This window comes from Cheilinus undulatus, linkage group 16 (assembly GCF_018320785.1).
Source record: "Cheilinus undulatus linkage group 16, ASM1832078v1, whole genome shotgun sequence".
NCBI lineage: Eukaryota > Metazoa > Chordata > Actinopteri > Labriformes > Labridae > Cheilinus > Cheilinus undulatus.
The window spans coordinates 25614370-25638725 of NC_054880.1; the positions used below are offsets into that span (position 1 = coordinate 25614370).

Here is a 24356-nt window from a genome sequence, read left to right on the forward strand (position 1 = left end):
TCTGATCCGGACCGAGAAGTAGTATCAGAGTCGTAACAGAATTTTCCGCAACAAGTGTGAAAGGACGTCACAGCATTCTGCAACGGCGAGTGTGCACTGCTGTCTCCATAAGGAGATGAATAAGTTTAAATCCTGAGGACAAAAAAGCAGAAATTGTCTTGGCATCACAGGAAAACATAAAAAAGGCATGCATGTAGTGTGTGCCTACTTAGGGTTTTAGATATTTTGCAGCATCTTTATTTGAAACCCACAGCTTTGCAACCCACTTTTGGGTACCAGCAGTTGTGAACCAGCCTGGGCTGTGACTTTTTAGCCTGAGACTCCCGAGCCTTGACTTTAAGCCTAACTTTAGCACAGATTTGCCCCAAGCACGTTTTTATGATTCCAGTTTAGGTTGCTTCAGAAAGAATAACCACAGTAGCCGATGAGGCTGTCTGCTTGCTCTCATGTTGTGTACTTTTACAGCACACCAGGACAGCCAGCTGAGGATTTCGATCGTCCTCTGTGTTTGTCTTGTAAAGTCATGTTTGATCATGTGTGTTTCTGTGAGATCTCATGTCTGTTGAATCTCCACTGTGAAATCATCAGTACAAACAACATGTATGTTGTTTCACAGTCTGGTTGAATCATCTAGTGGGTGCGTTCAGGGGATTATGATGTTAAAAGTAAGATAAAACTGTCCTTCTATGTGTGGTTTGCAACACTTATAAAATCAGTTCTGGTTTGAAAATTGCCAACTTGAGAGCGATGGGTCTCTGGAACTCTTGGAGTGTCTTGCCTTGAGTATCTTGTAGAGAAGCTGATGAATGAGGTCATCCTAGCACTCCTGCCTGTGACCCTGCACCCACACATCTTCATAGCAGTCACTGCTTAGCAAAAAGCAATCGTTATGATTTGTCTTCCTTTTCCTCTTGTCATCTGCTCATCTATTCATCAAACTCAAAACAGCAAAACAAAAATAAAAGTTAAAAATTTGAGAGCACTGAGGCTTGCATATTGGTGTTGAGTGCTCCCTTCAATAGAAGGCAGAGTCCTCTTTCTTCTGAGTCTAACCTCTCTCCTCTCTCTCTCTCTCTCTCTACAGGTCCGTGGGGTCGATGTATGGGTAGCGAGTGCGGCCCCGGTGGGAGTCAGAGTCGGGCGGTGTGGTGTGCCCACTCTGAAGGCTGGACCACACTACACACAAACTGCGACCAATCAGAGCGGCCGGACAACCAGCAGAGCTGCTTCCGGGTGTGCGACTGGCACAAAGACCTGTACGACTGGCAGCTTGGCGCCTGGAACCAGTGCGTCCCCATCTCCATGCGGAGCGTGGGGGTGCAGCGCCCGGCTGTGTGCACCAGGGGAGAGGAGGGCATCCAAACCAGGGAGGTGGGCTGCGTCCAGAAAGCAAATGGAGAGCCAGCTGAGGATGCCATCTGTGAATACTTTGAGCCTAAACCTCGTCTGGAGCAGGCGTGTCTGATCCCCTGTCCCCGGGACTGTGTAGTTTCTGAGTTCAGCCTGTGGACTCCATGTTCAAAAACATGCGGGATGGGCTTACAAAACCGGATACGTCATGTTCTAGCCCCACCGCTCTTTGGCGGGGCAGCCTGCCCAAACCTGACAGAGTTTCAGACATGCCAGCCAGGGCCCTGTGTGGGTGAAGAGAGCCTCTACAGCTTAAGGGTGGGTCCCTGGGGGCTGTGTTCCGTCCCTCTGCCAAGGCAAGCCAGACAAGCTGACGAACCATCCGGAGAAAGTGAAACCCAGTCCAAAGAAGGAGACAAAAAATCCACAGAGGGGCGAGGCGAGGATGACAAAGCATCCAAACGAGAGGAAAAACAGAGCAGAGACAGTGACAAGCAGCAAAAAGAAGAAAGGAAGAGAAAAAAGGAGGCTAAAAAGCTCGCCAAAGAGGGAGACAAGGCATCCAGAGCCAGTAGAAAACTAGCTAAGGCTAATGGGAAACCAGACAGACCGAACAGACAGGCAGACCGGCCCAAACGACAGAAAAAGGCCAAAAACAAAGAGAAAAGAGAGAAAATGAGAGAGAAAGCTCGAGAGAGGTTAAGAGAAAAGGGAAAAGTGAAAGATCCTGAAACCAGAGAGCTCATCAAGAAGAAGAGGAACAGGAACCGTCAGAACCGGCCGGGAGGAAAATTCTGGGAGATACAGGTCGGCTACCAGACCAGAGAGGTGACCTGTGTGCACAAGAGTGGCACGGTCGAGGCTTTAAGGTAAGAACGACTCCAAAATGTGTCCTCATATGACCCCTCTTCACTTTAAAAACACCACCATGGCTTTGTGTTTCTGTTGACTTTAGAAAGTAAACTCGATTTTTAGGATGGCGCCTTGGCTTTCTCTTTTGAGCCCTGCCAGGATAAAGGTTTAGTTTCAACATTTAGTTAGAGGATAATGTACAGAGAGAAAGTTTTTTAGGGATATAAAGCACAGTGGCAGTCATGGAAAGGTCTCTGCGTACCCTCAGGGGTTATACAGTATAGTTCACGATAAAAGCTTTTATGAAGGCATCCCAAAATGCATCACAGGCCTCAGGGTTTTCTTAAAGAGTTGACACAGTAAATACAATGAGTTATCTTCAGGGGAACACTTCTTTATGTGAAGGAAAAAGTCTTCTTTTAAACCCAAAAAGAAGCAGTTAGGACCCAAAGTGAAAGTAGCTAAAAGAAGCAGGACTCAATGCTGCCCAGCCAGCAAACAGCAGTGGAACAGAAAGAAGTTCCACAAATATCAAAGTACTGGTTTTATTCGACCTAAAAACCATACGTTGAAATCAAATGTACAGAGCTGTGAAGAACTTAAAGGCATATTTGGGCCAAAAATTGAGGCTGAAGTAAGGCATGGAAGGAAAGAGGACTGTCACAACCCCGGTTGTGCTCTGGATGTCCTTTTATATTAGTAGGGACATGGGAATAAAATCTGCTGAAAAATTAACATAGTCCAAATAATTAGATTGGCCTATTGTACTGTCCAGGTGGGTAGTAGGGTCACCATGGTGGTCTGTCTCCGGGCATGTTACCACGGGTAAAAAGGCCTGGGCAAAAAAAACAGAGACTGTCAAGCTTGACCTTGGCTGCTGAGCAACACACATATACACTATATTGCCCAAAGTATTCACTCACCCATCCAAATAATTGAAATCAGGTGTTCCAATCACTTCCATGGCCACACGTATATAAAATCAAGCACATAGGCACGCAGACTGTTTCTACAAACATTTGTGAAATAATGGGTCGCTCTCAGGAGCTCAGTGAATTCCAGCATAGTACTGTGATAGGATGCCACCCGTGCAACAAGTCTGGTCGTGAAATGTCCTTGCTCCTAAATATTCCACAGTCAACTGTCAGTGGTATTATAACAAAGTGGAAGTGATTGGGAGAGTCCTGACCTCAACCCGATAGAACACCTTTGGGGTGAATTAGAGTGGAGACTGAGAGCCAGGCCTCCTTATCCAACATCAGTGTGTGACCCCACAAATGCCCTTCTGGAAGAATGGTCAAAAATTCCCATAAACACACTCCTAAACTTTGATGAACCCCATGATGAATCCTAAGTGCCCTACATGCCTAAAAGTAACCCTGAAATCCTCATAAAAGGATGAAGATCATTCCTAATCCAATTTTCAGATCACACAGTAGACACATATAACAATGAGAGAAATGTTATTCTTATTTTCAAGGCTATTCTCTGCTTTCTTACTTCTTACCTTCCTGAACAACATTGGTCAGATGCCCTTCCTGTCCTTTCTTGTTGTCTGTCCAAAGGCTCAGGACTGAACTTGGAAAAAACACACACACAAATTGACCTGAAACTTCATGACTTGAACTCATTGGACAATTCTAGGAGGATGCTGGATGACTACAGAAATCTAAAATTTCCCTTTATTAAAATGTGTGTAGAAATTATAAGGATTACAAGAACTGTTTTTGATGGGGGTACATTTGATAACTCCTCTTTTTTGATTAAAAACAAAGTTATGCACAATGGGGGCAGGGGTGGTATAAATCACTATTTTTTGAGTATTTACTCAAGACAGTCTGGCGACAGATTGGTAATTTCTCATGGCCACTCATACAAACTGTTCATCTGAGACACCGTAAATCTTAGAACAGAAATACACAGTAAAACTTTCGAAACAAAAATGGATTAGACTTTCTTTTAGGGTTAGGGTAAGGGCTAAGGTAAAGGTTTATGATACCAAAAGTTAAATGTTACGAGCCTGACCTGCAAAACCTAATTACAAAACGTATAATAAAGCTGAGTAAACAATTTGTTTACATGAATAAAAGCATGTGCTCCATGGAAGCATTCATTCATTCATTCAAAACTTTATTACAGACTCTAGGTCCAGAGAATAAAAAAGAACAAAAACCAAACAAAACAATACAAAACACATAAAAAGGACAGAACAATACATGCATGTTACCGTGACAGCACAATAAGTTAATGAATCAGATTCAATATAAGCACAAAAAATTAAATTACACTAAAAACAGGCATTTGTACCAGTTTTTCCATAGTGGAGACATGTATTTAACAATCAAACATTGCAAGCATATAGCCTAAGCAGCTCTGTTATGTGTGTAAGCAATGCTCACAAGGCAGATACGTAAGCTACTAATCCGTGTTATCCGAATAGCTTAGTTAACCTTTGCTTAATTTGCTAGAGCTGAATTTGCTAAAGCTAATTCAGCTAGATAATGGAGCTATGTATCTTACATAGCTAACATAGCTAAAGTGAAGTGCTCAAAGCAGACCCATAAGCTACTTTTACATGTTATCTGAACAGCTAAGTTAACCTGATCTCAATTTGCTAATGCTCAACTTGCTACAGCAGCTTTAAAAAAATGGAGCTGTGTTTCTAATGTAGCTAACATAGCTGAAACAAAGCTCTCAAAGTAGCTAAGTAAGATATGCAACCACGTTTTCTGCATAGCTAAGTTAACCTGCGCTTAATTTGCTAATGCTCAACTTGCTAAAGCTAACCAAGCTTTAGATAATGGAGCTATGTATCTAACAATGTTAACACAGCTGAAGTGAAGCTCTCACAACAGCTAAGTAGTAATTTATGCAAGTAGCTAAGTAAGCTATGCAACCACGTTTTTTGCATAACTAAGTTAACCTGAGCTTAATTTGCTAAAGCTAACTTTGCTAAAGCTAACTTAGCTGTAGATAATGGAGCTATATCTGATGTAACTAACGTAACTAACATAGCTGAAGCAAAGCTCTCAAAGCAGCTAAGTAAGCTATGCTACCACATTTTCTGCGTAGCTAAGTAAACTTTGACACTTGAGGGAAATACTGGCTACTACAGACACCTAAAAGTTTCCCAAACATCATCAAAGATGTACAAAATATGAGACAGGATTATTGTTAAATGATGTTTTATGGTATAGATGTGATATTTTTCTAAGTATAAATTGTATTATAAAATGCCTCAAAGATGTATTTTTCTTATCTTGCAGAAATTTTTCATATCCATAACTCTTGCATATAAATTTCTTTGTATATTTATTCCTGTGTATTAAACACCATGAGCTCACATGCAGCGTCTCCCGCTCTCTAACACCACGCTCTTCCCTCAGAGCTGGGCTGTGAGACGTGCAGTCTCTGTAAATGTTTCTCTGGAGCGAGGTCACCGTCCATGTGGCGTCTGAGAGCCGTGCTCTTTGTGACGGGATGAATGGCCTCATTCTGTCTCTCAGCGCTACTCGCCTCTCTAATAGAGGCCAGTGAGTAGCTTCCATTACAACCGAGAAAATCAAGGCTCTTGTGATACATTTGCTTTTAATGCCTGGGAGAAGGTCAGCATTCATAAATCATTCAAACTTCAAGCAAATGCCACTCGTCATCGTCCAGTTCAAGCAGAATATTCTATTTGTATGATTCACAGAAGGATTAATATCTGCTTTGAAATATTTAACCACAAGAGAAGCTCATATCCATACTAATTTTTCAGACACTCGCTGAATGCACAGATGGCTCAAAGCTTCAAAGAGGCTTAGTCCACAGTGATGACCGTATTAATGCTGGCCAAGGTCCAGGATCAACTTTATTTACTGTTGGCACATCTCAGTGGGAATTTCTTGTTTTATCTGCCCACTAAAATGGCTAATTATTCCTCTGAGACCAGGCTACAAAACTCAAATATAAACTCAACTATAAGAAGAGTTTCCAAAGAAATGTATAGACTGTATTTATTCCTTGACTGGTAGATATGTTTTCCCTGCCAATTAAATATTCAGAGCTTTTTGTTTTGTCAATTATTATGAGAATTTATTGAGAATTTGTGATGCTTCATGGCAAAGAATTTTACAGCCAATTAAATGCAAATTTAGTTGCTTTCAACTGGTCTTAAGTTATGAAAACAGTCATAAAGGAGTATGTTTTATTTTTTCATTTTTGGTTTAAAGTGATTTACAGAATTTGGCTAACGTTAGCAGAGCTAGCAATAACACACTTGGGCTGCCTGAGTTAATCCTTAATAATTTAAAACAATTCAGGTTGTTCTTTGTTTTTGTTTATCAAACGTTAGCTGTGGATCCAAGATTATTTCTTAGGGACATCATTATTCATTATTATTATCCTCACCATTTTTTATTCTTTATTTTAACCTTAAATCTCTCAAATGAGCTCTGTTTCCTAATGGAGAAACACATCAACACTAGGGCTGGACTGATATGCATTTTTGGGGTCCGATACCAATATTAGGGACAAAAGAATTCTGATAACGATTTGTATCTGCAGATTAAACTTTCTGTGAGTTGATAAATAAAGCAAATAGCTTGAGAGTCAGAAATCTGAATACTGTGCTTTATGCTCTGTATGTTCTGTATGAGGTGGTAGTTTAATGTTGGTGTGAGGAGCGTCATATTGAGGTCTGTGATGTTTGCCAACCCCACTCACATGCACCAAAGGGTCATAATATTAGGTACACCTTTTACAACAACAGCAACATCGCTATAATCTTAGTAATAAACATAAAGAATGACTCTCTCTGACAATGTCACAACATTTACAAAGTCATACATTTAGTGAAATAGAATTCATCGTAGAGATGTTGTTATTGGTGTGCATTACATTACACAGATGAGTCCAATGAAGTGGTCAGAGTGCATACATGATTATCTGTAGATAATAGGTAAGTGGATAAGCACTGTCATTAAACTCACTGGTCTTATTTGGTCTTATCTGGCGGCATGCAGCTGCCTGAGAGCGTAATATTACTGTGACATATTACACTCTTATGTGTCGTCACTGACTCAGTTAAAGTTTATAGCTAGCTAATGTTAAGCTAGGTTATCCTAACATTAGCTTGCTAACATTAAAAGATAAGCATGACCAACACTAGTGGCACATCATCACTCATGGAAAAGCAGGTTGAATTCAAACAGGAAACTTATGGAGTTGTTGTTTGTTCCACAAACTAGTTATACACTCACCACAGGGGCAAACCGTTCTCTTCAATAAATTTGGTGCTAAGCCAAGTTGCTCAAGGAGTCAGAGCGCCCTCTACTGGGTAAAAGAGACAGACATCATGTCTGAGTAAAACCAAGATTATCCCTTGCAATTTAATTGAGAAAATACGACTGTTCACAATGGCATCTATTGACCAACTTTTGGCTGATTAACAACCATTTTGAATAGGCTATAATAGGCTGATTAAATCAGATGGTGAATTAATCCACTGTCCCTTTCAAATAAATAAAATAAACAATCATTCGGGCCGTAATCTATGGAAGCCTATTTCTGCCACTTAAAAAAGAAAAATCAGGAAGTCAGGCAATTAAAAAAAAGAAAAAAGAATCCTAAGTCATAATTGTGAGATACAAAGTTGAAATTATGAGATAAAAGTCATGATTATGAGAACCATAGTTGAAATTATGAGCTAAATAGTCCAAATTGTGCTCTGTTAACTTTTTTTTTTGTCTGGGTAGACCATGGCAGTATATTGCAATATTGTGATTGATATCATGATACTTTCAAACAGTGACCCAAGTATGATAATACTGTATGTATCGTAATGTAAGGTCCTTGCAATACTCACCCCTAGTTGACAATGTCAAATGCCTTTTTAAGGTTGAGTACCACTGACCCCACATCACGACCACCATCCAGAAATTTTCTCATTGCTGGTGATAGGCTGTAACCTCGAATCTCCATTATTCATTGTTTTAAATTCTTTCTGTGTCTTTGGTCTTTGTATGAAATCTTCTCAAAATTGTTTACCATGGCCTTACCTGCATGCCCTGGTGTTAATGTTTCTACAGACTTAAGTGCAATGAAACAAATGTATAATGTTGTGCAAGAAAGATAGCTTTAGCTTCTTAATAATTTTCCATACAGTATAAGTCACATCTGAGTCAAAGCTAAATGGCTGAAGGAAAATCGTGATGCTATCCTTTATACAGGATGTAAAAGCCAAAGCAGACAGAGCAGACAGTTTGTTTGTAGAAGAAGCTTCTATGCGTTCAGAGGAGTCGAGGAGAAAAGGAGCTGTTGGGACTAAAAGGGGACAGGGGAAGTAAAACTGTGAAGTAGAAAGGAGAAGCAGTGTGTCATTATTCTAAATGGCCTTTCAGCCTTTTACAAAGACAGAAAAGAAACAAAGTGTTTGAGCTTCACAGCCTCCCATCATCAAACGGAGCCTCGGTGCAGAGACGCAGACGCTGAAAACACAGATAAAAAAATGTTTGTGTGGGTAATAAACGACTTTCAAACCGTCTTTATCTCACAGGCTGAGTCAGACCGAGGAGAGACGTGGAGGTTACAGCCATGTTTCTTTAAATCTTTGTAATCCCAACACTACGCTCACTTTAGGAAGCTCTAATAATGCTTTAATTTCTATGTTTGACATCGAAAAATGCTGTTTAGTTTGTTTTTTGCTGTCTGCTTCCAAGCTGTGATGCCAGTTTAATGTCTGCTTCTTACAATATGGATAATAGACTGATAACACGTGTTATAAATCTTCAAATTGTATTTTTCTTCCTAGTCAGTACCAGGACTGGTAATGTCAATTTTGACTAAAAAACCAACAATGAAAAGCATTCTTTAAAGGCTCATTTATGCCTCCGTTATATTTGAAAAATTAGGGATTTGCTAGCTAAATGATTAATGTAAGCATCCTCATTGACAAGCTGGCACCAGTGTTACTCATTGGTTTAACTAGGTAATGTCATAATTATATGTTTTGTTTTGTTTTGTTTTAATCAGGCAAGCAATCCATGCTAAAGGCTCCATCTGAACTGTAACACAGCCATGTTAAAGCATCCAGAAAATAGAAATAAAATTGTTTGTAGTTTTATTAAGTTCTAACTTGTGTATGACCAATGTACTAGAGTTTTGAGTAGCCACATTCAGCTAAGGCATTAAGACATTTACTTGCAAGAAAAAGAAAGAAAAACAGTGGTGCTCACACTGTTAACATTGTCCACACTTCGATGAGTTCTTACATGTTCACAATTTTAACCTTTACTGTACCCCCTTCACTGTACAGAGGTGGAAAAAGCACAAGAGCATTGCGCTTCAGTAGAGCCAACCGAGCTAACCAAAGTACAGTTACTTTGGTTAAAACTCATGCAGCATAAAAATAGTGATTTCAAAATCTACTCAAAGAAGTACAAATAATTTGACAACAATTACAGTAATTTCAGTAATTGTTATTAGTTACTTAGTATCCCTCATGTGAAGGGAACCAAACATCTCTAATGAAAACAGATACCTTTTTAAATAATCAAACCTATTATGGCTTTAATCCAAAGCATTACTTTCCTTGAAACTGGCATTACAATATGCATACAATATGATACAGTACAGTACAGTGTGATATGTTACAGTATGACACATTTTTTTATGATATGATATGATATAGTAGCAAAAAAAACCCTCTATTTTTCAGAATCAGACTTTTCTGGTCTATGGCTTTTGATCTGTTGGGGGTTTTTTGTGAGTATTTTTTTGACTTCCATGTGGAAGAAATAAATAGAGACATCTCAATCGACTCAAGCGAGAGGAAAAATGACTGTTTTTGTTGATGGAGTCTGCTGGCTTTGAAGAGAGTGATGTAAAAGCCGTTTTAGTTTCAACAAAACCATCACAGCATTTGACCTAAACCAATCTGAGGGCATCAGCGGAAGAAACAAGCATTTTGAAATCTGCCGCTGCATTTACAGTCCATTTTATGGCTCTTGCCTGAAGCAATCTTCTGTAGCAATTTCCAATCTTTGTAGCCCAAAATAAGTTATCTTTCAATAACTTTTGCAAGTAAAAGCTTGATTTTCTGACATTTAATCTGGATGCTTTTCCTCTGCGTCAGCCACCACTTTATCCTCCCAATCTCTATGTTTCCCCTCACTATTAAAACCAAAATCTTTGTTGCTTTTGCCTTTATTGCAGGGTGCAAAATCATCTTGCAAGATGTAACTTTTCTATTAACTGCACTGATTTTCAAAAGAGGACCTTTTCTGACGTATTTGACAAAAAAAATCTTCAAGAAGGAGAACTTACTGTTTATGTATTCTCTTTTGTGACTCTTGTGGTAGTAAAGCTTCTTCTCTTTTTGCCTCTCTTCCAGTTTTTGCTCCCAGGAGACACTTCCTGTGACCTTCCAGGCCTGCGTCATGACCAAAGACTGTGATGTGACTGAGTGGTCCGAGTGGTCTGTTTGCTCTAAGGAGTGCTATGACGCCAACGGGCCCAAGGGGGAACGTACTCGCACCAGAAAAGTGAGCCAGTTCCCCATCGGTGGAGGAGCAGAATGCCCGGAGCTGGAGGAGAAGGAGGCGTGCAGCCCGCAGGGAGACGGCGTGCTGCCATGTATTGTGTAAGTATAAAGATAGAAAGACTCCTCTGCAACAGTGCTGAAAGAAGGAGTTTTTCATTGAATTTTCTACTCATCGGAGTAGAAATTTGTGGGATTTACCATTTCCTAAGCATCATTATTAGCTTCTAGTGCCGCCTGAGTATACAGATAATAGGTCAGCATGTTGTTTGTCATTTTGTCTTCTCATAATAATTAATCTTTTAATTAGCAAATGTTATCAAGCTAACACAATCAACTGAGACCGGAAGATGGGGCTTAGTGGGTCTGTTTGTTTGGAGGAGATTATGGATTGTGAGCACAGCCTGTTGCTCCCTTTGAGACTTTCTTTCCACATTTTCTAAACCTGAAGCATGTTGCTTGGGTTTGCAGTGTATATGGGGAGAATACAGTACTGGCCTGCACATGAGTGTTTGCTTATTTCTATACACACTAACTGGAAGATCTATAAATGCTTGTTAAACTCTCTGCAAAGTAAGCTTCTTAAATCAAACACAGCATTACACGTCATCTTCTCTAAATCACATATGAATATCAGTCTTTAACTATGGTTTTGGCAGTTTGTTTTAGGATGAATCACTTAAACCTCCATGAAGTTTTGCAATGCTTAATGAGTGTAGTGTTATTGTATTTAAGTTTGTCTGTGGTGTGTACGTGCAAGCACACCCCAGAAATGCTTGCATTGGACAAGGGAGCACGCCGTCAGTTGGGGCAAAATCGCAAACCATTGTCCTCCTCATCTGCTCATCTGCTAAAGACTTGAATGAGAAATATTAATCTAATGTTGAAATTTGTGTTCATGCCAGTAGAATAAGAGTTAACTAGCTCACTTCACAGGCCAACAAAAGCTTATGGTGTGCTGTGTGTAGCTGCCCTATGCTTGCGTTGGGGCAAGACCTTGTATATCCATTTATCATGTTTCTTTTCTTTTCTTTGTTTTGTTTTTAGAAATTAATGCTATTGGTCACCTTTTACATCTGTTAGTGGGTTTTAAAAAACTCCAAAAGTGTTTAAAAGATGCTGACTATGACCATTCAGTGTTAAATTAATTGCAAAATGCTGCATTTCTTTCATTCCATGAAAAGTGCTGATTTTGGAGATACCAGGTTTTGGCCTGAGTAGAGAGTCTCAGTTTTGAGAAGAAGACGGCAGTTTACATGATGACAAAAATCATGGCATTTTCAAAGATTGCATTCTTGAAAACTCAAAACTTTCCATTTTCAGCCACAAAACACAAAAAGGTGACTGTTTTTGGCTGAAATCTTTTTGTTGGAAGCATGGCCCTAATTCTAAACTATGTAGAAAAACATACAATGTTTAGCACACAAAAAGTCCCAATAGAGCAGGGCTATTCGATTACAAATTCATCTGGGCCAAATTTTAGAATCAAGAAATGTAGCTTGGCCAGACACGTTTGGCGCCCAGTAAGTAGCTGGTAATGTTAAATTTCGATCGAATACAGATCAATTTTATGAAAACTATGCAGTTTTTATTCATAGTCTCCCTTTTAAATTTGGCAACATGACAAAAGCATATCAAAAAGTGCTTTAAAACAGAATGACAGAGCTGTATTTGAACACAACCTGAGGTAGAAATGTCTTTTTTTTACTTGAATAAAAATAAAATAAATAGAATGAAAAAATGAAATGAATATCTGTTAATAATAATTTTTGTCCCATCTTGCCCAGGCATGTCTTAAAGTGCAAAAAAACTAAATTTGCACAGTTGTAGCTACAGTTAAAAAAGGACATGTTTTATACTCTGTATCTTGGGGCTTCTTCCATCAGCATTGCTAGCCATGCTTCAAAACAATGCAGTGCATTGTAGGTAGACTGTTGCTGTGCGGAGTGTTGCATTCATGGTCTGAAATACTGTGGAAATTTATGAAAACTTGCAAAACAGGTTGCCCTCTGCATCTCTAGCATGACCACAGGCTGGGCCACTTGCGTGTTGGTTCTGGGCTGCATGTGGTCCCAGAGCTGCTAATTGAATAGGCCTGCATTAGGGTCTTTAATTCTGGTTAGTGGCAGCATGCAGACCATAATACATGTATTTCCTACAGTGCTGGGATCTGCTGATGTTATTGTTCTGTTTTATGGTCAGAAAAGAATCGACCATAATATAAAACAGTAAATCGATCTCCATCGACTTCTGCCGTCTGCTCAGACAGCAGGAAGAGAGGCAGCGCCTCTGTCCATGGTGCTGAAACACTGCTCCCTGTGAGTGTCCCCATCTGGAGAACTTAAAGCCCCACAATGCTCTGCTCTCCCAGGGGCCTCATTGTCCCGCAGCAGTGCAGAGGCAGCACACAGAGAGACCTGGCTCATGAATATGGACCCTTTCATTGGCGACCTCAAATGAATTCCATTATGGGCAGAGATGGAGGCAGGGTTTACATTTTGTGACCTCAGGGCTGAAACCACAATACATTACTGCTGAAGCAGACTGCTGCCAATTCTCCTGCCAGACACAAACCCTTCTATGAATAGACGCTGCAATTAACAACCTCCTTTCAGGTTTAAAAAAACCCAGCCTTACAGAGCTGGCTGTGGACAGTCTGTTTAAATTGCAAATCCTCAGGCATATTGTAAACAGAGATCTCAGGTCAATAACGTCAAAAGTCTTCTGACAAAGCTGAGAGCAGCCACCGTTGTGGATCACTCAGGCAAGACCGATTCAGTTCAGTGCCCGTGAAAAGCATTGATTATGAATAAAGACTGTAACCAACATGACGTCAAACACAGGCTCACTGACGGCCTTTTTGAAGCCTTGAGTTCAGCATTTAAGCCATCAGCATGATGCATAACATGATCTATAACATTAGAAACACTTTTACCTTATGACTATTACCCTGTATATACAACACTTATATTTATTTAAGACAGCTGTTGGCTTTTAGATATTAAACCGGATTAGAAAATGCGCCTGGAAGAAAAAAAATGATGCAAAAAGTCAATGATGTGCTTTTATTTTGAAAGAAATGTCTCCATGTCTTATTGCGTCATCTTTTGCTGCATCTCAAGTCCAAACTGCCTCATTTTTCATTAAGAACATTTAGTTATGATTGAAAATTTTCAGAAATTGGTTCCTGGCTGGTCGACAAGGAGGTGCTGGGTCCTGACTGTGGACCAGTTTAGAACCACTGGTCTGTGCACCCCTTTTTTCAGTTCTTTAGATGAGATGTTGCTGATAACTCCTCTTGTTTCCTCTTGTGTCCTCAGTTACAGCTGGAAGACCACTGAGTGGACTGAGTGCCGGGTGGACGTGCTGCTGAGCCAGCAGGACCGACGCCGTGGAAACCAGACTGGGTTATGTGGAGGCGGGATTCAAACCCGGGATGTGTACTGTGTCCAGACAAGTGTTGAAACACCTGCAGCTAACCAGCAGCTGGGCTCACTCCGGAGCAAAGAAGGTAAATCTCCAAGTATGCCTTTCTTCTACAATTTTACCTTTTAGTCTTGCATTTTATTAATGTAAAGATAAGGAATTATTTATTGACCTCTTCATATTACTTAAGTACTCACACAAGGCCAAGCTGCCCCATACTGGGAAAAAGCTCAGTTGTTACCCTTAACACTCTTTCCTCTAGTGCATACATCATCACATCATAATGCACCACAGTCACAGATTCAATAGGCTCTCTGAGTTGTTATGGGTTTTATCCAGCTCACTCTGAATATTCACAACCTCTTCACTACATGTGCCCTTTGCAGACGTAAGAGAAACTGCATGGACGACAAGTGAAATCCTGAATTGCTTTACAGTGACTGCAAAACACAAAAGAACAAGGAAAAGAATATGGGTGAAATCCTGCCTGAGATGAAGGTGCAGTCCGGGTTATGTTTGTGAGCTGCAAACCACATTTGTGATAGTGGTGATAAAAAGACCCAACCTGCTCGCTCTTGCTCATTTGAAGGCGTTTTCTGTGAAAAGACAACTGATGTGAAGTAGAGCAGTAAAATAGTCATTTTGACACCTCACACTTTAGGATTATCTGGACAAATATTGTTTGCGACAAGCCTCGAATTGCGACATTCCCTTTGTCATCCGAGGGGGAAAATCTGACCTAAAGTTGGGCTTAACCCCTTAATGCCTTTTGTATCAAATTTAATACATATTTTTTTTAGATCTCAATCTAATCAATATGATCAATAAATTACTTAATCTTTTGAACACAATCAGAAAAAATATAAAATGCCCTTCAGTGGATTATCAGTTGCCAAAAACGTCTAATGTATCAAAAATGATGCAAAAAATATGAACTTTTATGGCAATTTTTCTTTTTTTTTTTTTTTTTTTTTGCATTTCAGGAGGTTGAATAAACATTTAATTTCCAAAAAATGAGAATTTTTTCTGGGGTTAACCCTCTCAGGCTGACGCCCTGTAGACAAGAAGAGACAAAAAGTGAAATAACTATTAAACCATTAATCTTAGCCACTTACTTTTATTTATTGCCCTCTGTTTTGTCATTCTAATGAAGCCTTTGTAGCCCTTAAAGAGGCTTTCCTAGCAAGCCTGAAACTTGGCTGACTTTCCAGGCTCTTCAATGATTACATTCATGCCAGTAACTCTGATAGTGAACGTCTTTTTAAAATCCATTTTCGATCGTTTCTGCTGCTAGCAGCTAATGCTGTTTGCCATGATGTCTGTATTGTATCCCACAATGCATTGTGACCTGGATGTGACAACCAATGGCAGGCTGTGCCATCATCGCACCATACTGCTCATGTACAGTATATCTGAGGAGACAGCTTGAATAGCCCATAATGGAGAGAAAGAGAGACAGAGAACCTGTGATGTCTCCCTCTGTGTCTTTGCAGACAGATACGACTTTGACTTATGACACAACGGAGCTAACACATAGAAGAGGGACTTTTTGTAAAATTTTAGAAGGCTTATTGTCACAGAATGTTTTTTTTTTAACCTTTGGTCCCCAAGAGATTGGAGAACAAGTTTGTGCAAAAGAAAAAGTCATTATTTTTTACTGTGTATCACACATAGAAATCTGTGAGTTTCCGCTCAGTTTTTTTCTTTTGTATTTATAATCCCATAACTTAAAAGATATATATATATTCAAGTGACATTTCTGCAGCAGACTTATTATTAAAGCCCACATTGTCCGGAAAACAAAGGATGTTCAGAGCTTGACTGTGCACCTCAGGATTGATGTAAAAGACAGAGTAGTGTATGGCCAGCTTTAGCTGAGACAGTATTGCTGTGCTCATGTTTGTATTTCTTTGTTTTGTTGAACCTCCACTGATCGTCTTTATATTTAATGGGCTGAGTATGGGACTTCTGTTCAGCCATCACTTTGCCTGTGACAAAAATTCCTCTGTGGTTTTGGACTTTGGCTCTTAGGTGAGGCCATCTGCGTGTATTTTATTTGGTTATAGATCATTATGATTAACCACCACACGCATACCACCATAGCATTCCCTTTAGATTGGATCAAGCACATTACTGGACTGTTTGACATTAAATTCAATCTCTTCTTTTATGGAAGTATTTATGGAAACAAGACTGACTTATCAAGTTGCAGGAGTGATGCAAGTTAGACCAGTTGACTTGTTGTATAAAGGACAGAAATGCTAGATTGCAACATGAGGATGAGGCAAGAGGATGAGGAGGCAGATGAAGAGGCAGGCAGGTAAGTAACAGCTCTGAGCATAAACAGAGAACTGCTGATAAAATCCAGGAATAGAAAGTCAAAGAACAAATTACCTCATCTATGAAACCAGTGACAGGACAAATGATCTAGCAGTGAGTGGGTGAAGACTTGGAGTAAAAATAACGCTCGGTTGATCTCTTGATGGACAGCAGGTGCAGTGGGCATGCATGATTAGCAGGGATTCAGAGGCCTGAAGGAAAGAGGAAGATTTAACATAAGACTGGCACTGATTGGCTGCTTTTCTTAGATAATTATCCCTCTGCAGTGGTGCTGGGAAGAATGGTCGATGCAGCAATGTGTGATGTTGCCCTGACTCATGCATTATAATGATCGTAACTGGTGCCACATATTGGTGTTCTGATTTAAAAAGCAGATGTCTCTTCAAATTTGACTCAGCTTTTCACTGTTTCATGGTGGTGCCAGTTACATGAATTAGGGTCAATGAACAGGAGAAAACTGGCTAAAGGATATACAGTATCAATATCCATATCCTGCGGCATACCCTAATCCTTACTTTGACATTTATGTTTTCAGTGGAAGTAGTTTTTAAAATGTTTTTTAAGTGTTTTTCTAGTCTAATTCTTTGCACAAGAATCAATCTTTCAGTTTTTTACCTTTTTGAATTTCACCAGCTCTGCAGGTACATTTACCGTATTTAAAAAAAAAAGGAAAAATGGAAGAAAAATGTAGCATAAAGATTTTAGTGGAAGGGTTGTGTCGAAACTATAAACAGAGGACACTGACGGCTTCTTGTTAAATTTGTATTACTTTACTGGCTGGGTTTGCAAGGAAAACATCTGTTTTAGTCTCCAGTTATTGCGTTATAGTCAAATATGTGGGTCTTTTTCAGGTAATCCACAGTTTAATCCCAGTTCCACTACTGTAACTGCCAAACAGAGCCTTTTATATTCTCAAATAACAAATAAACAACATCCGATTCTGGGCAACCAGGAGCACAGCGGGTTTGTGGAGTAAATAACAGCATCTTTAATAGCCCATGTTTTGACGCAAGCTGCTTCAAATCACATCTGCGCGGGCCGAGCGGCAGACAAAAAAAAAAAAAAAGTTGTTTATGAGCTTTTGAATCATCTGCTCAGGCTTTCATTTCACACAAACACTAAAGTCGTGTCATCTGTTCCAGCTCTGCACAGAGTCACTGATATCCTCCCCCCCTGTATGAGGAGCAGAGGAGAATTAAAGCTGTTTCCTCATATCAAATCTGGAGCGGAGCTGTATGAATATGCTAATGTACGTGCAAAAGCCACATAGAGAGGAGAGCAGATGAATTATGAGCTTTCACCTAAATTGGTGGTATTACTGAGCACACTGAGGCTGGAAGGAGCCTGGTAGCATGCCCGTGCTTATCCAGCACTGACACAGTAAGTCTCGGTCCATCTGGCCAGGGAGGCTGCACCGGCGTCTGCTGCTCCAAATTATTCAGATCAGATGCTCACAACCAGCCGCACACTTTCATCCTTCAGTGTCAAGATGCCACATTGCTAATTTTGTTAACAGCAGTGAGGTTTCCGCTGTTCTCTTTTTACCTTTATTGTCAGGATAAAACCTGAAATAACCACCTGGGTCTGCATGTTAACACTGTGATTGTTATGGAAAGTGTTTTAGGGTGGGAGCTCGGAGACGTTAATGGAGGTTTTATGATGGGTGAGAAGTGACTAGATTTGGCTGCAAGGTGTTTTAACAAAGGATGGAGTGAGAGGAAAGGAAAGAGGAGCTGATGTGATAAATGAGGAGAAGCTCTGCCAGCCCAGCTGCTGAAACACATCCTCCGTGTTTTCACCCAGCACCTGTCCTCACTCTCAGACAGGTTTAGTGCTGTCATGTCTCGTATAATTATACCCATCGTTTTACTCGGACATGCCAAGATGATAATGAGAGCCTTTATCCATCCCCATTGTTCATTTCAACACTTTCTAACTGATTTCTTTTTTTCTATTCCTGCTTGTTTAAGGGTGCTGCCACACCTGGATGGTTTGAAGAAGTTCCGAAACAAAATAGTGCTCTTTTTTCTTTTCTTTTCTTATTTTTTTGGAACAACACAAGAGAGCCAAGATTGCGTGATAGAAGTGGTCTCAGCTCGCTTCTGATCAAACCCTGGAGCGTTTTGTTTTCTGTGGGAACACAACTGAGCCAGCGATTGAAACAAATATCTAGATGACTCACTTAACAGTAGTAGGTAGGAGTGTAAGCAGCAGCAATAGTGGTAATGTGGCAACCAGACAATTTGATTACAGCTTACAAACAAATAATTGAAGTAATAATCTTATTATGACCTTTGGTAGCCTACAAACAGAAACAGGCTAACAATCCTCTAAATCTGGTCAGCAGAGCGTCACAGGAGTCAGCAACAGGGACTGGTTCAACAACTGGTTCAGTTTCAGAGTTTTCTCCGCTAGTTGAACTAGCTCTCATCACTAGAACTTCTACCTTAAGCAAGCTTCCTTCTTCCTGCCAAATCTATCAGCCATGGTGGCCTACTGGTCATAGAAACCATCATAACAGAGAGATTGGTACCAGAAAACAGACTTCTGTATCTGCTCCGGCACAGAGTCAGGCAGCTGCACTCAGGCCATAGTTCACTGTAAGGTCGGGGGCAGGCTAATTGCTGGAGTGCTTGTCTATTTATCACTTGAACAAGGTGTAGCAGGAGCAGACATCTTACCTGCTGAAGATGCGTTTTAAAACATATTTCACACAACTTTAGTCCTGAATGATTAAAAGAAGCAGACTGTGGCTTCGTCTCTCTCAAAGCAGCAAAAGTTCAATCCCTTCCATCTGTTAGCATCGCAATGCTAAAGTTTAGAAAGTATCTGATTATAGACATAGTCTTTTAACATGACAGTCGTGTTGATAAGGGGTTGTCCTGGATACAACACTGATTAAGTCATACTACAAGATTATTTATTGTTCCCAATGTTAACATTCAGGCCCGATCTTTCCTGATGGGCAGTGAGGTTGCAATTGCGGCCAACATCAGGCTAAATTTGTGTAGCTTTGATCTGACCCTAATGAAAAGAAAAATAGGCCATTCCCCACCCCCTGCCCCGAAGTTCCCAGAAATGAAAGCAGAGGAATTTGGCATTGAAATGTATCCTCCCATTTGAGCTTTTGGATAACTACTGTTGTTCATTTTCTTATCAACACCACAGAAACTGTCTCATCCCCTATTTCTGGTAAAAGAAAGATGCAGACGATGATTTCATCGTGATGAGCCAAGCAGCTCCAAGGAGGGAATGTGTGGCCCAATTAGGCTGATGTAATCTCATCATTTGCTTTCAAGGATGATCGGCAAATCCCAGTGTGACTGTGATACGATAGTCTGGCAGTGATATCTGTGAATACACATCATTCCCAGTCCGATTACTGGGAGCCAAAACCATCCCAGATCACTGTGAGTTCTTGATTTGATTTACTAGCAGAAGGATTTACCCTGTGCGAAAATTCTCCCACACTCATGAAGATTACTGCTGACACTGTATCTGTTTCGGACATTTTTACCCTTTCATATGGAGGTTTTTTAATCATAAGCAGCTTTTTAATCTCCCTGGTGTTACATATTCCACCCCATGTTCTTTTGAAGATTACAAGATTCAAAAGGATGTTAATAAGTCGTATCAGTTATACTTCCTGTCCTGGTTCTGGTCAGTGAGAACCCTATTGGGGAGCAAAGTGTGACATGCTGTATAACAGCTGTGCCGCTGCGACGCCATGAATCCCCGGCTGGAAAGGAGCAGGGAGTCGGGTTATTGATGGCACTTGGCATGTCCCAGCGTACGGCGGCTGCCTCTGAGGTTCCTAATTTGGCTGCTGGAAGCGCAGCACAGGGAAGACTGGACCATCTGGCATGGAGATACCTGAACAAGGTCAGGCTGTGTGCAGATTTCCATTAATCAGCCTTTGTTATGTCTGTGCAGAGCTGCTTCAACTGGACAAGGGGGGAGGAGAACAGAAAGGCTATTGTCCTCCAAAAGTTCCTAATGAACCATTAGGATGAAAAGCATCGCATGAAAGATGTGATGTTCCGTTAGCATTACAACACATAAACATGTTGGTGTTAAACCCTCAACAGGTCGTTTAAAGATGATCTAATTCAGCATCTGTTAGCACAGCGGCATATTTATAGTCATCTGCCAGCTGTAAGTGTTAGCTCGCTGAAAGAGTGGGGAATTTTAACAGCCAGTTTTCACAGTTTAATATTTTCTGCCAATAATATCATAATTTCCCTTAAACCTTTATTTGGCTGGCAGTCCCAGGTGGGTTTGTAGTGCTTGGTTCAAAATTTCAGTCAGTTTTTGTGTTGATGTGTCTCAAACAGGGCCTTTTTCTGCATATCTGGCCACACTCTAGATAAATTTAGGCCATATTTCCCTTCTCAAATGATCAGTGGGCCATAACCCAATTTGAGGCTCATTGCATTCGACTATTTGTCCAAATAATCCTCAAGTGTGGTGTTGATAAGATTATTTTACTTCTCTGTATTGCAGACCCTCTCTGGTGTGTTTGATATTTACGTCACAGGTCGCACATCTGAGATTTATGCTTTGTAGTGTTTTTGCGCAAGCGTATCAAAGACAAAATTCTCTTTTTGCATGCAAAAGTAGTCAATAAAGCATTTTTCATATTTTTTCAAACCATCATTTGATTGGATCAAAAGGATCTCACACCCAGCCAAATGGAAAACGGAATGTCTTACTACTATGATAGGTGGTGTGTCTGTCTGTCTGTCTGTGTTGATTTACATGCCATACCGTTACTTGAATTGTGCTTGATACCTCTCAGGAGGTAAATGGTACCATAAAAAATCATAAATATGTACAGATTTTCAATAAAAACCTAAAATGTCATAATTCGGGGACTTCCCCGAAAGTGGGTGTGATTATGTGGCAGAACTTGGGAAGCAGGTGCAGGACTGTAACTTTGGTGAGTTGATGACAATGGTATTGAGATCATTTGATCTGTGGCATAAACACGATACAGTGGAGACTGCTGTCTGACAATGGACTGACACGTTAAAAAACACTCAAGTTTGCACAAGCAATAGAGGCAGCAAAAAGAGACATTGTGGATTTACATGGCATGAAAGAGCCTGGTCATAGGAACAGAGATGTGGGGTTGGTGAACAAGATTGACAACGCATGACCAAAGCTCCATCCAGACATGGGAAAATGCTACAGATGGGGTGGAGAAAACCACCAGGCAAAAGACTGCAGGTTTTTAGTCTCTTTCTGTAAGTCTGTATGCATGGTGGTTGTTTTTAAACATTCCAGGATTTTCTATGAATATAAAATATTTAACCAATTTCTACAATCGCTGACTTTTTCTTGCAGCTGTTGCTCTGTTAAAGGGAGTTTTGAACATGTTTTAGATCCCCTAACGATCAAAATTGATCTATGTTTCCTATACAGTGATATGTCTGACCTTTGCAATCACACACTCATGCTGAGGTTTCACCACATTTCAGAAAAGCATATTAAATAATGACCTCTTAAATAAGTAAATAAACATAGCGTGCTACCCAGTTCACACGGGCATGACAGTGGAAGTGCGTGCATACAATATAAAGGGGCAGTGCACTTTTATACACCGATCTGATGGCATGAAGTGGAGAGGAACCAGTGCAGAGAAAGCTTTGCACTTTTCCTTAAATGCTTTAAGCCTCCTCTAGTTTGTGTCCTTAAGCTCACTCATACATGGAGCACCACCAATTGTAGTTAAAAATGACATCTACACAGAGTCAGAGTTTGACAGCTGGGAGAGGCACAAAATTTGCTAGATGGGGCCGTCTTGTAATTTCATATGCAGTAAAACCCTGAACATTGTTGGCTAAGGCCATGTCCACACGGAGACGAAAACGATAGATTTCTATTTAATTATGAAAAAGTTTTCTGTAAACACGGGATCGTTTCAGGAAATGTTCACATAAGCACAGAGCCACTGAAAAAGACTGAAAACGCTGCAGTATGTGTGCCAAGCCTGTAAGTGGCGCTGTAATGCTGCCACAGAAATGCACCAAAAGAAAGAAGTAGATCACAGAAAACTGCTACAAACTTTCTCCTAGTTGCCCTTCTGGTTGTTCTCCACAGTGGATTTAAGAACACATGGTGTATGGTGTTCTCGGTGGTGGTAAAGGAGCATCAGATTTTGCTGTAAAAGACTTAATAAGCCTCTGCAGCACAGACACAACCCTGTAATCCGCCATTGTTGTTTTGGTTCGACTGCTCGTGTGGTGTGTGCTACACTATGTGTGACGTAATTGTTTCGAGAAAGATGCGGTTGGTCGTCCGCATGGAGACGAAACAGTAAGTATTTACAGATTTGTTAACTCTGGGACGCTGTTTGAAAAAGTAGCATTCATGGCCTTCCAAAGCGCCGTTTCTGTATTGATGAAACGTCGATACGACAAAATTATTTTGTGTATACTCCTGAATCTGTCTCCGTGTGGATGGGGCTTAAATGTAATCCTTTTTAAACCCTTTTTATCTTGAAATTCCAAATTTAACTCCCAGAAGGGTTTAAAACAAAAATGATTATGTTTTTCTTTGCCTTGTTTTCATGTAGGTGGATTTAATGCGTCTAAATGCTTTTATTTTATGCTGATTGACAATAAAACCTTCTGCCATCACTTTTTCACTGTGGTGTTAATGAATGCTTGTGACTAAAATCAATGTGTCATGTAAAAGAGCCCTGAGAATTTAGAAGAACTTGAAGGCACCATACCACCCTTTTACTATTAAAGGTAGTCCCACATTCAAGTAGGTCCAAGGTTCGCTTGTTTCCTACATGGAAACATGTTAAGAAAGACTAAAAACATTCAGATGAAGTTATGTAAAGCAATTATAAAGTTGATTTGAAGTAGATGTAAATGAAACGACCCCTAATCACGTCACCATTCGACACATCACTCATTCTGGCATTACACCGACACTCAAGGTTACGGCTCGTGCACGCACGCTTAAGCAACACTATTAGAGGACACACCTTTGGCCAAGCGGAGGCAATTTGCATGTGAATGAGGCTGAGTGCTGTGGTGGCACAGCCAGAATGATTCATCAGCCTGACGACCTTGCAGAGAGTCACCTACAGCTGTTTGGAGCTGCAGTCCACCGAGAATCAGGCAAATGGAAGACTGGCCTGCTGTGCCGGGATGAAAAGAAAAGCTTTGTTGTTTCAAAGTTGTCTGGTTTGGGAATATTGGGGGGTGCTGGGAGTGAAACAGGAGAGGGCTGCATTATTTTACTTTGATTTCTGGCTGAGAGAAGTTGTTTCCAGGGGAACATGGGATTTTAATTGCTGGGGTGTTGGGGCTCTGAAGACTTAGTTTTACTTTTTACATGTTTTCATACATGTGCCGTTTGTTCTCTTAAACTTTAAAGATTTCACAAAACTTTCTGTGCTAGGGTAGAACATATGAGCATTGTGTTTTGTACAGTTTTGAAGATAAAAGTGCAGTAAGAGATGAAAGAGAAAGCTCATATTTTGCTTTTGGCACCAAGGGGGAAAAAACTCCTCACTGCATTGATTCATTCTTTTATTGGGACTGCAGAACAGGCTGTGGATATTTTTAAATCATCCTAAGTTTTGGGTTTTTTTTGTTGCATGTCGATACCCATTGCTCTTCAGTATTCATTTTACAGCTATTTAAGAATTAGTCTTAAGCCTGATCCATGCCTCTGTGTCAGATCTGCTCTGTAACTTACACCATAGCCCTGAACTGTAATGAGGTTCACCTTGGGCATATAACTTAAGACTGAAACCCCTTACCTTAATTGTGAAATAAAATGGCAGGAGCTAAAAGTTGTATAATCTCACCTGCATGGTGTCAGCTGGGTCTCAGGCCGTGTTGCATGG

General features: G+C 40.4%; 1 protein-coding gene across 1 annotated transcript in view; it reads left to right on the top strand.

Moving 5' to 3' along the window:
* Positions 1–24356, top strand: part of thsd7aa (thrombospondin, type I, domain containing 7Aa) — a 205390-nt gene that overhangs the window by 98728 nt on the left and 82306 nt on the right. The window contains exons 2-4 of the mRNA XM_041808955.1: positions 1085–2219; positions 10577–10825; positions 14044–14234. Coding sequence (XP_041664889.1) covers positions 1085–2219; positions 10577–10825; positions 14044–14234 — 1575 coding nt within the window. The remainder of the gene's footprint in view (positions 1–1084; positions 2220–10576; positions 10826–14043; positions 14235–24356) is intronic.